This window comes from Pollachius pollachius, assembly GCF_949987615.1.
Source record: "Pollachius pollachius genome assembly, chromosome: 6".
Taxonomy (NCBI): Eukaryota; Metazoa; Chordata; class Actinopteri; order Gadiformes; family Gadidae; genus Pollachius; species Pollachius pollachius.
In genome coordinates this window covers 4,268,917-4,283,187 of record NC_136939.1, presented here as the reverse complement: position 1 = coordinate 4,283,187, position 14,271 = coordinate 4,268,917, and the positions used below count along the sequence as shown (strand labels likewise).

Genomic DNA, 14,271 nt, shown 5'->3' with positions numbered 1-14,271 from the left:
GCAGTGCTAGTAAACGGGCCAACATATTCATTCTTACTAACACCCCTTCTCCACGCCTCAACCTCGCGTGACTGCGCAGACTTTCCCGTAACAAAACAGGGAACCAGGCCTAGCCCCGCCCCTTACCGTATCTGGGTTCCTCCCCGGGCTTTATACCACCTCCCCCCCAGAAGTTCAGCTCTAGCATTGTCGGACTGCTGGGTCCGAGTTTAGCCAACAACTGACCTGTAATGATCGTTTGTAATGAGCAGCAACTATAGGACGATTACATCAGAAACCATCATTGATTAGGCTCTGCTTGAATTCATGCACGCTCCATCAGTGATGGATCTTTCCACTTGTTACGTCGTGATGATTCCCCTTTAAAATAAGCTCCTATAAAGCCCAACACATAGGGTCAGACGGAAGCGGGAGTGTCAGGACGTGATGTAAAGCTTTTAACACACTCTGACAGTTGAACATTAGCGGCAGCTGCAAATGCATTTCGCCGGTCTCACTTGGGAGTCTGTCCGTGTTAACCCTGGAACCGGGGTACACCACCAACCGGAGTGGCTCGAGAGAAAACCCGGAACGGCTTTGTTCCCAGCATAACAGTACCGTGGTATACTTTCGCTCGACCGCAAACAAGAACGCTCACAGATACGGTTGAGACTCAAGGTTCCGTTTGAAAATCTGTTCAGAGAATGATGATGGACCCTGGTACGGAGATTTATGCTTCATTTATTTTTCCTCATCTATTATTCATTTATCACTTAAATAGAAGCGGGACCAGCCAAATATAACTTCTTTATTGCAGGAGTGAAATAAATTGTTCCCAACCCCTCTATTTGGACGCTATGTCTGTTTTATTTAGTGGTGCCCCTTGAAGTGTTGACTGTGCTCGTTCATGTCTGATTTAGGAGCAGTGAAGGTAGTGTCCTGTTGCCTGCTGCTCTCTGAATATTGCGACAGACTTCAGGAAACTCTCCGGGTCACTAGTTCTGCTAAATCTACAGAGCTTTGGCTATGAGGGCCAGCCGGCAGCCGCATAACCAATATTTCCCTGCCACCATTTTCGCTTATCACACACACACAGCTTTGTTCTGACCTCGTTTCCACCCCACATCTGCTAGCTGAGGATGAGCCCTATCTGTCCCCGACCAATCCAATCACAGACCAGACATACAGATCACTGTGGCAACCAATCACAGTATAGCATTGGAGAGCCTTGGGGTCAGTGAGAGACCAATCGGACAAAGTACTTCTGGTTGATAAACCGGCAGCTGGAGCGCCGACAGGCAAATCATGAGTAGAATAGTGTTGATTATTCAAAACTGTATTCTTCAATTTCATTTTATTCAAGACTGTATTTTAATATTTTATAGTTTATACATGCATGTAGGGTCAGTATGAAGTGCAGTCCGTGGTATATAAATGACTATGAACATAATCTTTTTGGAATAATGGAATTAAACTTTCATTGCGTTATTGGATGCATTCAATCTCATTTTAATCTTGGAGAAAGGATGGAAGAGGACCCAGATAAATATCAAAAGACTCCCCGTTAAATCAGGCTAACATGGACCAGCTAGGCTGAATGCTTTTACACCGATACTCCAGTGGTAAGATTCTGTCCAAGGAACTTTGACCCAGTGAACCAACAGACCCCTACTGGGAACCACAGTTATGCGAGTATGACGGTCAATAAACGGAGCGCAAGCCACCAGCTGCAATTAGGCAACAATTGGGCTGTACTTGTTAAACTTTGGAATTTAGCGCACCAGTCCAAGACGATGGAGCGAGATAGACGTTAACATTTCTTAAAGCACCACGGAAATGCAGAATATCAAAACATGTAGTGTGTATTCAACACATCTGCGTCAATAACACCACGTCAATATCATAAACTACTAGGCATATATTGTACACAGATGGCTTTCACTATTGACTAGTAGCCCCCTTATTCAACACTCCTCTTAATTCACAGTATTAACAGCTCATAACTGTGTCATAATGAAATGCTATCTGAGAGCAATGGAGAGAAGCTTTTTGGGTTTCTCAACTAAACAAAATACATATGGCCTTGAGTCCCTGAATAAAACCAACAGCATATTAACCTTACTAAACAGGGGGAAAAGTATAAAAGATGTTCAATTATTTGTTCATTCATTCAAGCGTCGGCCCCAAGCTATTCGGCAGGGAACGAAGCAAAGAGATAGAAATCCAACCAGCAAAACGAAGAGCAGCCATACACAAACGTCTGGTCTGCAATCATGCTACTAGACGTAAAGTAGTCCACTCGTTGAGCTACCGTGTGAAGGGGTTACCCTAGCAAAGCTGGAAAACTAGGGTAGCCGCTAGCCATGTTGGGGTATTAAGCACCACCAAGCAGAACACATGGCAGCTATTTTTGGCATCTAAAACCTGCAGTGCAACAGAACAGTGATTCTACAGGAACAACTACGGCAAAGAATACCCGTGAAAAGACATTGACCGGGAATTGCAGATCCACAGTAGATTCATGTTATCCTGTCCATATAGAACCGCGATCCAACGAGAAAACATTGGGGATGTTATCAATAACAGCGACATCGACACTGAAATCATTTTCTGCTTTAAGTTGTTCCAATGTTTTTTTCATGAATCATTATAAAACAAATAGTTTTGTATTTATTAGCTGCCTGGCTGATAAAGCACGCACATTTCAGACATCTTCTGGGACTCTGGTAACTTGTGATGGTGAAATTTGGCATTATATATCACATTTTAAAGACCAATAAACAATAGGCATGTCAATCACCATCTAACAATGTTGTCTTTTTTTCCCCCATCTACCAATAGGAGGACATCGCTTTTTTGCATTTATGGGGATAATGAATGATCATCATAGTTAACGTTTGATTCAACAACATTTGCATATTTCATAGTTTCAGATGCCAGTGGATGCCCATGAGTTAGTGATTAGACATCCTGACTAGAGGATGGCCACCCTGGTAAACAAGTCAACGCACTACGTGTCAAACTACTCAAAGAAGCATCACCCAATACTTCATAAGAAGACAACTTAATAAGACGATATTCTCCATGTCAGCAGTTGGTTTGGCCCATCAGCCCGTGATCGCCGCAGTACCAGTGGTACACAAATAATCCCATCACGCATTTACTCTGCCCATGGAAACACACAGTGGCTAAGAAACAACACTGACTTGATGAACACATTGGGGCCACAATAAACGCCATTGTGCTGCACCCACAACACTGGACCCTTCAACAACACACAGGATTCCATGTGGTCCGGACGGACCCCGAAGCAGGGACCCTGTTACGCCGCAGCGGGAGCGCGTCGACGCCGTGGCGGGGCTAGACCTCTCCTGGCGGCTGCTGTGCTGCTGGCCGCGGCTAATCCCGTTAGCAGGCTAGCTGGAGAACCCAGCGAGCTAACCCGCTAGGCTAGCACCCTCTCCCTCACGGTGATAGCACACAGCGCTGCTGACAGAAGAAGCTAAGACACAATGGCATCCAGATCCCACCAAAATACCACAGCGGTACCCTAACTACGACCCGGACCTGGCGGATAATACGAGCCCTGGTTCTGCCGAAGCATCTGGGAAGTCATTTAGCTTAGCATATGGCTAACCGTTTTGCGCCCAACTCTCCGGTTATGCAGCGCTATGAATCTGACACGGTTCTCCCCGAAACAGGCGATGGACGCGGGCAGCGCTCCCCCGACCGGGTTCGGGAGACCCGTGGGGCCCGGGGTGAAGCAAACACCAACCTGCCATTCAACACAAAGCCAGCGATTATTGTTATTTAAAAAAAATAATCAAACCGCGTGTGTTTATCAGTGTATTTCCATACCTGTGTAGATGAACTGTGATCAATCGCGTACTCTTCTGCAGCTCTCTTCCCCCTCCTAGCTCCAAAATGGCGCCAACATGTATAGATTCGGCACCCATGGGCAGCCTGCCATCCGTGGGGGCGCAGCGCCCCCTATGAGCCAGCGGCGGGTACTACGTCTGCTGCAGCTGTCTGGGAACACTATGATCCCATTCAACGCCAGAGCTTCATTGGCTGCTTTCTCGGCTGGTGCTCGTTGGCTGTTCACAATCACAGCCGAGCAGCAGTGGGCAGGGCTAAATATAAAAAATAAGCTTCACTGGTTGTTTCATTTTTTAAAGTGCGGCATTAACAATGGCTACTTGTTTTATCGAAGCATGTCGGCCACCGCGATGTGTGTATAATATAAAGACATGGTATAATCAACAAACAGTCCATACGACCATATTTGCGTTCGACTGCGATCATGATATATCAAAATCTAACTGTGAAAAATTAACTGACTTTTACTTATCGCTAAGGCCCTTGTAGCTTGGAACAGTGCCAGCCAATTCAACCAAATTTGAGATTGGGATATTTTGACACATGACAAAGCTTTTGAAATCGATTAATGAAGCGATTTCTAAGCTTTTAAAACATTTGATTATATTACGTTTAGAATAAGGCCTACTACCTTTGGCCAGAAGACAATGACAGTCGGGCAGCAAATAGAAGCCCGTATTAAGCCAATTAACCAATCAATGTTAAAACGCATCAATTTAGAGGCACGCGGGCGCTTATAAACCACAAGGCGGGCACAAAGGACTTCTTCATGGGGTTATAATGGAGGGGTATAGGCCCCAGGTTATGGGCAAGATCTTCTTTGGCAACCACCCTGGCGCTGTGCCGTTCCTCCGCGGCGGATGGGGAAAGAGAGACGGCCGGTTTCTGACCCCCAGTGGCCTCAGTTACCTGGAACTCTGCAAAGTGATCCTATCAGAAGTGCATCCGTACGTCGTCCCTGGGTTTAAGAAGACAAACGACACTAAAGAATGCGGCGTTCAAGTGAATTTCAAAGTAGAGAAGATAACCCAGTGTTCGCTTGGCCCCAAAACGCTGTATTCCCAGGAGAAGGGAACCATCTCTCCTTGGAGTCCACACTGCCCCACGCCGGGGGGCAAAGCGCCGTTCAACACGCCCGTCAACAACGTGCGCTTCTCCCGACCCCTCTCCATCTACTCACCGGTGTTTGACCGCAGAAACTTCCGGAAGTCGGTGAGCTGCAGCGAAGACGGTGGGTATGAAGCGCGAGACGGATCCGTGGAACTAGTGGATGGCGAGAAGAAGGCCCTTGGAACCGAGAAGGACCCTTCCGCAAACGTGGGTCACCCCCCGCGTCAGGCGTTTAAGGGGTCGAACTTCCAGGTGAGTTCCACCGACATTTTCTACAAGCTTTTTGGTGTCGTATGATGCGTGTCGTGTTTGCAATTCTCCACCACTGTCAATGTTTCATTTTTTTAAATGCTCCCTAGTTCCTGGAGCAGAGATATGGCCATTTCCACTGCATAAAGTGTAACATCCGGTGGGAGAGTGCTTATGTCTGGTGCATCTCTGGAACAAGCAAGGTAGGAAACCTTACTTGTTCCCTTGTGCATTGGACTTTCCAGCTAGCTGGTGTTATACGCCTAACGGCGAACCCCAAATGCATAATTTATTTTCTAATCCACTTTTAGGTGTATTACAAGCAGCTCTGCCGGAAGTGTCAGTTGGGAATAAATCCCTACAAAGTGGAATCCATTCTCTGGCAGGTGAGCTCCCTGCCACAACTGCTGAGGCAGACCTATGATGTTGTCAATGAGATGGACCTCAATCTGGGCCACACCTGCTTCTAAATGTGGGGGTTAATTAAGAATACTGGCTTTGTCTTGTCAAATGCTGGGGATGTGGTGGGGGAGGAACTAATGTATAGGAGTTTGAACTTCACCTTGGTATTTGCCATACAGTGTATATACTCCAGTCACCCTTGAGCAATTCCTCTTCACCCTTCCATGCCTTGTGGTCACCCCCATGGTGCCTGTGTTCTGGTCCAGGGCTGCCTGCTGACGTCGTGGGGCGGGGACATGAAGCCCAGGCGCGTCAACATGGCCCGCCCCCACCGCCAGGATCTGTGTGGGCGCTGCAAGGGAGCGCGGCTGTCCTGCGACGCCACCTACAGCTTCAAGTACATCGTCTGAGCGGCGGTCAGCGACGCCACCCACAGCTTCAAGTACCTCGTCTGAGCCTGGGGCCGTTACAACCAGACCGGCGTCGTTACAACTGGACCTTTATCCTCTGCCCTCCTCCTGCCTAACCATTGGTGTATTTTAAAACCATTCCCAGTGAGGCCAAGTACGGACTTGATGACTGAATTTCTTCAGTGGCTCGCCAAGGGTTGGCGCTCGGATGGACCTTCAGGACCGCTTGGCTCATCTTCCGACTGGTTTTTGTAGAGAAATTAAAAAATAATAAAAGTATTGCAGCAACACTGAGCTTTGTCGACCATGCCTTCAGTAGTATGCGGAAGGGCGTTGTTATAAGTTTGTCTTTATCAAGTGGCTTATTCTGTCATCAGTAATTCAGTGTAGTGATGGGTCACTTCATTAGCTGATCCACTCAGTAAACAGGCCCTGATGTTTGGTTGGCTGAAGGCATGCATCCACTGGGTATTATGGAAAGGGAGGGGGGGGGGGGGGGGGGGGGAGGATATTCTCCAACTACTCATTTTGCTCCATTTGACTGGCCCAAAACAATTAACTTTGTTCATGTTTAGAAGTCAGTGCCATGTGCTTCTCGACTACTGCTCCATAAATGTTGACACTAAGACATGGAAACCGATTCGGTGCTTAATTGCCTGAAGGACCCAGACGTCTTAACGAGTCATTCTAAAAGCGCCTGGTGGCAAATTATGCCATATAAATGTTATCTGGGTTGCTGTCTAGTGTCTCAACGCATGAATCCCTAGGTTGAGAAAGCGCTGAGATGGGTTCAGTATTCAGACACATTGTCTGCTATGCAGTAGAACTGGGAACATTTTACTCAATGCAGTAAAAGGCCATTCTTCACCTAGTTGTGTTTTTCCAAACCTCGCTCCAAGGTTAAGCCATACAAAGCAATTTCCAAATGATCACTTGTATCAAAGCAAGCTTAAAGTTGTATCTAGCTCCACTCCAACCGTTGACTACCTTTCACAGGTGATGCTTTAAACATCAACGTTAAAAAAAGAACCTGGTTATGCAGGGAAAATATCCTGTTTGAATTTATGTAGGCCGAATCCACCAAGCGTCGAACAAATTGCCGAAGGCATAAAACTCAACAGATTTATTTTGACATATCTTTACTTTGAAACAGCCTTGTACATGGCAGCTGAACTTTCAAAAGGCTGTAAAAGTATTTACAAGGTGAGGGGAAAGAAAAACATTACTCTAAAAAGCATTAAAAATGTGCAACGTCTGGTTCGGCATGCACACAAATTCACCCACGTGGGCTTAAAGCCCTCATTTTGCACCTCATACAAAAACATCTTTCAGATAAAACAACTATTTATAAATATACCAAACACTTCATACAGTACACGGTGGACGCATGCATGGCAGTTAACATTGAGTCGGAACAGTGAATGCAAATAGAAAAACTTGAATCGAGTGGCAGATCGGGTAGAAATGGGCAAAGAGACACTTTGTACAAGCAGTAAACGAGGGATCACGATAACACGTTCTCAGCGAAGAAGCACGACTAGTTTTCTTTGAACGCGTTGCCCCCTATCACGTTGGGCCGGTGGCACTGCTACACCCACAAACAAATGCTACGGATAAAAATGGGCCGACGGCCATCATCATGGACATGAGCGCACCACGGGTGAAGAGGGTAACAGGGAACAGTGTGTGTTCAAACGTGGTCTTTGTGTACAGTGTAGGACAATGAGGGCAATACAGTGTACTGTGAACTTACTAAGGATAACGCTAGGGCTAGCCAGAGTGCACGCGGATCACAGCACAGCAGGACACACCTGTGCAGCCGGGGCCTAACGACAGTAGTTTTAAGATCACACCGATTACACCAGCCTAATGGAGGACTAATAAACAGCGCGAGAGCAGCTTGAAGAGGACTACACTTCGAATCGCCTTCGCCTGCTCGGTCAACTCTGTGTTTCAGTCAAGAGATAGCCCTCCGGATTTAAAGGAGCCCTGTGCAAGTATTAGCTAGTGTTTGTGTGTGTGTCTCCAGACACATAGAAGGTGAACACACAGCGTTACAATTAAACTACGTTTCCCAGCGAGGCTTGAACACTAATCCTCTTGTTGAATCGGAACACATTTACGGCTTGCTAGCGAGTATTTCTACTTTGATTTACTTGACACGTGTTTACAAGGCGAGTACACAACGTCTAAATTGAAATACAATTCTCAATCCAAATGGGTACGCTAGAGTCCAGCCGGTGCACGATCACGATTGGTTAGCTAGTGTTACCACGGCTTTGACAATATAGGCTCAAACACGGTCCAGCGGCGGTTTTATTTTCATTGATTAAAGTTATTGATCGTATCCTCTCTGCGTGTGGAAAACCTTTTTTGTTGACATATCTTGAAGCAAACCGTTTTTCTGTTCCTTTTTAAATACAGAACGCTATCGTACACAGCACCCCTTTAAAACGGCTCAAGGCAGTGTCTTTCAGCGAGGGGCATTCAGCTAGGTCATGCATTGCACATCTTCTTTTTTTTTCTCTCAAGCAGTTGACACAAACGAGTCCAGCGTGTGGCCTCCCCTTCAAGGTGGGGTCGGCCCGTTGTCACAGCAGCAAATCGTACACGGAGACGCGCCCTTAATCAGCGACCTGCTTCCTCTTTCATAAAATCATAACGACCCTCCGTTTAGTGCAAATAGGGACACGACATTCTCCCACTGGCCTCGTCCTGCCGTGGTTGGCTCTGCTTCACCAAAGCCCCACGTGTGCGTCATTCAGTTTGTGGCTGCAGCCAACCACGGGACAGAGTTCTGTTCCCCCGTGGGGAAGAGATCCAGGGGTGTGTGTTCCTTTATCAGAGCAGGAAGCAGGTTCCACAGTGAGTGACGACCTTCAACAGAGGCTCCACGAGCCTTTTGATATGCAACGGGGAGAGCGTTGGCGCTCGCTCCCAGTCCAGGATCCCATCAGGTCATCCTTCTCAGCAGGTCCAGGTCATCATCGTCCCTTTAGCTCTGACTTCGCCACTCCTTTGTCTTAAAGTAAAGAAAAATGAAAAACGAAAACGTGTGCGTCTCCCGGGTCGGTCTGCAGCATCGTAGCCTCCCCAGATAGGTCATTGTCTCTTGGTCAGGGTGGGACCATCACATACTTCAGGTCTGTAGGTCCACTGGTGTAGCCGAGCGCCCGCATCACAGGCTTCTTAGGTTTCAACGTCCGGCGGGTCGGTGTTCAGGAGGCCCGCGGGCCCCAGCAGGGGCAGGGCCGCCTGGCCCACCTTGGCCAGGTAGCGGGACAAGGGTGGGTTGGGGGGGTCGATGCAGCCGCAGCAACCCCAGCCGCCAGCCTCTCCCGGGGCCGGGGGGCCGGGCGACGCCGGGGGGAGGAGGCGGGGGGCGTGAGGCTGGGTCTGGACCGCGCCCCCGTCCCGGGCCGGGACGGGGGGCGGGTCATGTGTGTGGCGATGGGGGAACCGGAGCAGAGGGAGGTGGGAGCCCGGGCCGGGGGCGCCGGGTGGGTGGGCGCGTCCCGCCCGGGCCGGTTCCGAAGTCACGGTGAGGAGCGCGCCGGGCGAGGGCTGTCCTCTCAGAGGCCGGAGCAGCGGCGAGTACTGGGGGCGCGTCGGGGTGAGGGGGGCCGCGGGGGCGGAGAAGAGGTCCGGCGGCTCGGGGAGGGCCAGCCGGGACCCTGGGGAGACGGCGGCGGCGGCGGCGGCGGCGTGCCACGGCCGAGCCGGCTCTAGCGCGGGCGCGGTTTTGGGGGCAAGGCGGGGCTCGGCTGGGGCCCCCGGCGGGCAGGCGGCGGACGCACGGGGGGGGGGAGGCCCCGGGCCCCCGCCGCCCACCGGGGGTGCGGGGGGAGGAGCTGGGGGAGGGCGGCGGAGAAGATGGCGTAGAAGGGGTTGTGTAGCGGCGGCGAGGTGGGCTCCGTCCGGGGGGGCGACGGAGGGGAGAGAGGGGGGGGAGGAGGGGAGGGAGGGGAGAGAGGAGGAGGAGGAGGGGAGAGAGGGGGAGGAGGAGGGGAGGGGGGGGAGAGAGGGGGGGGAGGAGGGGAGAGAGGGGGAGGAGGAGGGGAGAGAGGGGGAGGAGGAGGGGAGGGAGGGGAGAGAGGGGGGGAGGGAGGGGAGAGAGGAGGGGAGTGGGAGGAGAGAGGAGGGGAGGGGGGGGAGAGAGGGGGAGGAGGAGGGGAGGGAGAGGAGAGAGGAGGGGAGGGGGGACTCAACGCCTCCTGTCAGAGGCTGGTCCCGGAGGCGCTGGAGTCGGGGAGGTAGGTGGTGACGACGCGGTAGTCTTGGGCGCGGCGGATCATCTCGCGGATCTCCCCGTTGAGCTCCAGCAGCTTGGAGCAGATGAGGCTGAGGTCCTGGCGCGAGCCCACCAGCGCGATGGTGCCCGTCTGGCCCAGCGTCTGGTGCCGGAAGAAGGCGTTGAGCAGCGTCTGCACCTCGCTCTCCGAGCCGCCCCCGAACACGCCGCCAGGCCACTGCCTCCTGGGGGGGGACGGACGGACGGACGGACGGACGCAAGACCCTCGGTTAGGGAGAGATCAGAAGAACAGAAAAACACACGCAGACACACATACACATAGAGGAAAACACACACACACACACACAGAAAAAAAAACACACACACACACACACACACACACAGAATAACACACAGACACACACAGACACAGAAAAACACACACACACACACACACAAAAACACACAGACACACACAGACACACACACACAGACACACACACACACACAGAAAAACAGACACACACACACACACAGAATAACACACACACACACACACACACACGGAGCCTGGAACTGGTCCCGGGTTGGACCCCATTGTGCCCATTGTTTACACGCTCACTAGAAGCCCTGACTTGGACAACCAGAAGCTCAAACTTTGGGACGAATAGCCATTCATTACATTGCTGCTGAACAACGTGGTCGTACGACGTTCACTGCACTGTGTGCTCACGGCCCAGCTCTGGGTCCCGCTCCGCCCACCTGCTCTCCTGAATGTAGCGGACGGCTTTGGTGAACTCCTGGTTCTTCAGGCACTCCAGGATGGCCTGCACGGCCGCCTCCGAGCTCTGGAAGCTGGGCACGGGCAGGGCGGCCGCCTGGCTGGCAAGGGCGTGGCTGTGGCTGTGGCCGCGGGCGTGGCCGATGGCGTGGCCGTGGGCCAGGTGCGTGAGCTCCAGGTCGTTGGCCACCGCCGCCTCGGCCGCCTGCAGGCTGGTCTTCAGGTCGCTCAGCTCGCGGGACATGTTGAGCAGCTAGGGGGGGGGACAGACAGACAGACAGACGTGGCAGGCTGCTGCAGTGTCCTCCCAGGGCAGCACAGGACACAGAGGGTCTACGGCCGTAGTGCTTTCTGTGTGTTTATCTAACGGGTCGTGGTCTTTCTGTACAGTGAAATTGTCGTGACGGCAGTCGTAAGAAATAAGGAAACATAAGTAACAAAGGTAGCTTGTGAGGCAGGTGTAGGATAAGTGACACATATATGTTGTGCAGGTAAAGAATATATTAAAGAGAGATTGTGTTAAAGTCCTTCCAAAATGGTGCGTCTCTTATCTAATCCTCTGCAGACATTGATGACAACACTCGGCTACACATGCATCTGGTCCCATTCAACGGGACGGCCTCTCTCACCTCAGGGACTGAGCTGACGGCGTGGACCTGGCCAATCAGCTTGCAGTACGACTGAAAGAGCAGCAGCAGCTGGAAGTGGAGCTTATAAAGGCGCTGGCACAGCTCCAATTGCTGGGGGACACACACACACACAGAGACACACTGATGAGATTATGCCACACACACACACACACACGTACACACATGCGCACAGCCGCTGAAGCACATACCCACATTTGCGCGCACACACACAGACACACACAAATAAATGCTCTATCATGCACATGCACACACACGCACGCGCGCACACGCACACACACAAACACACACACACACACACACACACACACACACACACACACACACACACATTTGCACGCGCACACACACACACACACACACACACACACACACATAAACAAACGCTTTATCCCACATGCACATGCACACACACACACTCACACAGATGCTGTCACACACGCAAACACACACGTCAAAGTACAGGAGCAGTTAAACATATTGCTGTAAAAAGAGGAATTGAAAACAAGGTGTGGAGGTAGGGGAACTAGAAGGAGCACTTACTGCAAGAGATTCCATTTGCTAGATAGCGAGACAGCAGGTTAGGGCATGAGAGTGAGATGAGAGGAAGACAGAGAATCAAATCAAACACATGCACGGAGCTCCCGGCAGGGGGGAGACGGTCAATACAAGGCATTAGTCCACAACAGCCCCGCTCAATTAGTTTTAAATATGTTAAAGTTAAACACACAGAGGCAAGAGGACCATTCTGGACTCATTTTGACGCACGTTGTCTTTGACAAAGAATGTTTGGACATGTGCAGTAACGTCATTGTTTCTACGGTTATATATCAAAGCATAAACTGCCAGGGATTACTGAACGGAACGCTGGTTAAGCAGATGGTGAGAACGCTGACAGCTGAATAGCACTTTACATTTACTAGTATTTCATTTGGAATTTCCCTCTGCATTACATTTTCTATTAGTTCTAAACTTTAAATTGCTTTGAGCGTTGAACGTAAAAAAATAAGTAAATAGGACAGGCCTTCGCATGGAATAGGCTCCAGGTAAAGGTAGCACAGTATTCTAGGCAGCATAGAGGAAGCACACATGCAAAGAACAACAACTCCAGTATTGTGTGACGCAAACACTGAGAGAGAGAGAGAGAGAGAGAGAGACAGAGACAGAGACAGAGAGAGAGAGAGAGAGAGAGAGAGAGAGAGAGAGAGAGAGAGAGGCAGGAGAGAGATTGACAAGAGAAAGAGACAGATGCTCCAACCTTTTCCTCTGATTCGCCAGGCTGGCAGGTGACCACACTGTCGCCGGGGCATCTGGGAAATGTGTCCCTACAGTTCCTCAACCACTGAGGGGGTGAAAGGACGCAACGCTTAAAATAACACTCACAAACACTAGTTGCATCCGAGCCCTCATAGGATCCGCAGTCCTGGTGTTTACAGAAGAGGTGCATTGTGGGTTAGTGTGTGCAAACATGAACCTCTGCTCACCCCTCTAGTCAAGTGGATTGGTGACTGGGAGGCAGAGCACTAATAATGGCTCGTACACACTACCCCAGCCAAGACCAAGATCCTCAACAACAGAGTTGAATAAACACATGTCAGAAATATATGGCCTGTTAAGCCCTTTGAGACTGTACCTGTGATTAAGGGCTGTACAAATACAAGTGAAGCGGCTGAAATCCAACCATGTGTACACACACTTTGAAAGATTTAGAACTGTGATCATTCTACATCAGGAACAGTTGTGAGGAACACCAGAAGCCTTTACTAGGGTGAAACTGACTCCATTCAGAAGGAGCCCTATGTCGGCCACCCAGAAGGCCCTCTGGCCCGCTGGGCTGTGATTGGCTGAGGGGTCCCGTCGTACCATGACGGCCGCCTCCTCCCGGCTGTTATAGGTGTCCAGGTACTCCTGCAGCTCCAGGGCGCTGAACTTCATCTTCTCCAGCAGCCCGTAGGACATGATCTGGAGAGGAGGAAACACATTGTTTTTCTGTGTGCGTCTGTGTTTGTTTTTCTGTGTGTTTTCTTCTGCGTGTTTTTCTGTGTGTGTGTTTTTCAGTGCTTGTGTTTTTTACGTGTTTTTCTGTTTCTGTTTTTTTCTGTGTGTTTGTTTTTCTGTGTGGGTTTTTTTTATGTGTGTTTTTCTGTGTGTGTATTTTTCTGTGTGTGTGTTTTTCTGTGTGTGTGTTTTTCTGTGGGTTTTCTGTGTGTGTTTGTGTTTTTCTGTGTGTTTGTTTATCTGTGTGTGTGCGTGCGTGCGTGCGTGTGTGTGTGTGCGTGCGTGCGTGCGTGTGTGTGTGTGTGTGTCTGTGTGTGCATGTGTGTGTGTGTGTGTGTGCGTGTGTGTGTGCATGTGTGTGTGCATGTGTGCTTGCGTGTGTGTCTGTGTGTGTGTGGTCCGTTTCTTCCTGAACATATGCCAACCATTAGAACTAGCTAAGGCTCTCCCCACTTCTGCCCCAGATTATCAACAGACATTTCTAATCTCTGACAGCCAGATGAGACGGATTACTGAGCCCATCTCCTGTCCCCGAACAGAGCGGATTTATACAGAACAAATGGAGTCGGTTCTTTTTTCATTGAA

At 50.3% G+C, this 14,271-nt stretch overlaps 3 protein-coding genes across 5 annotated transcripts in view; 1 reads left to right on the top strand and 2 right to left on the bottom strand.

Moving 5' to 3' along the window:
* pds5b (PDS5 cohesin associated factor B) overlaps positions 1-3,970 on the bottom strand; it is a 39,651-nt gene extending 35,681 nt beyond the window's left edge. Inside the window, exons 1-2 of one of the 2 annotated variants that reach the window (XM_079738409.1) lie at positions 3,838-3,890; positions 3,617-3,754 (exon numbers count right to left, since the gene is read on the bottom strand). The gene's annotated coding sequence lies outside the window, so the exon portion shown is untranslated. Of the gene's footprint in view, positions 1-3,616; positions 3,755-3,837 lie in introns of both variants that reach the window. The other variant, XM_079738408.1, reaches the window with a different exon arrangement.
* Positions 3,971-4,638: 668 nt separating this feature from the next.
* On the top strand, positions 4,639-6,029 carry zar1l (zygote arrest 1-like; the record flags this gene model as incomplete). The annotated part of the gene is made up of 4 exons (XM_079738412.1): positions 4,639-5,220; positions 5,328-5,420; positions 5,529-5,603; positions 5,886-6,029. 4 exons carry the CDS (start codon positions 4,639-4,641, stop codon positions 6,027-6,029), a joined length of 894 nt encoding a protein of 297 aa, XP_079594538.1.
* A 1,108-nt stretch (positions 6,030-7,137) lies between these two features.
* Positions 7,138-14,271, bottom strand: part of fryb (furry homolog b) — a 76,972-nt gene continuing 69,838 nt past the window's right edge. The window contains exons 61-66 of one of the 2 annotated variants that reach the window (XM_079738400.1): positions 13,552-13,650; positions 12,947-13,030; positions 12,232-12,249; positions 11,671-11,781; positions 11,023-11,294; positions 7,138-10,505 (exon numbers count right to left, since the gene is read on the bottom strand). In XM_079738400.1, coding sequence (XP_079594526.1) covers positions 10,247-10,505; positions 11,023-11,294; positions 11,671-11,781; positions 12,232-12,249; positions 12,947-13,030; positions 13,552-13,650 — 843 coding nt within the window. In that variant the 3' untranslated portion in view covers positions 7,138-10,246. The remainder of the gene's footprint in view (positions 10,506-11,022; positions 11,295-11,670; positions 11,782-12,231; positions 12,250-12,946; positions 13,031-13,551; positions 13,651-14,271) is intronic. The other variant, XM_079738401.1, reaches the window with a different exon arrangement.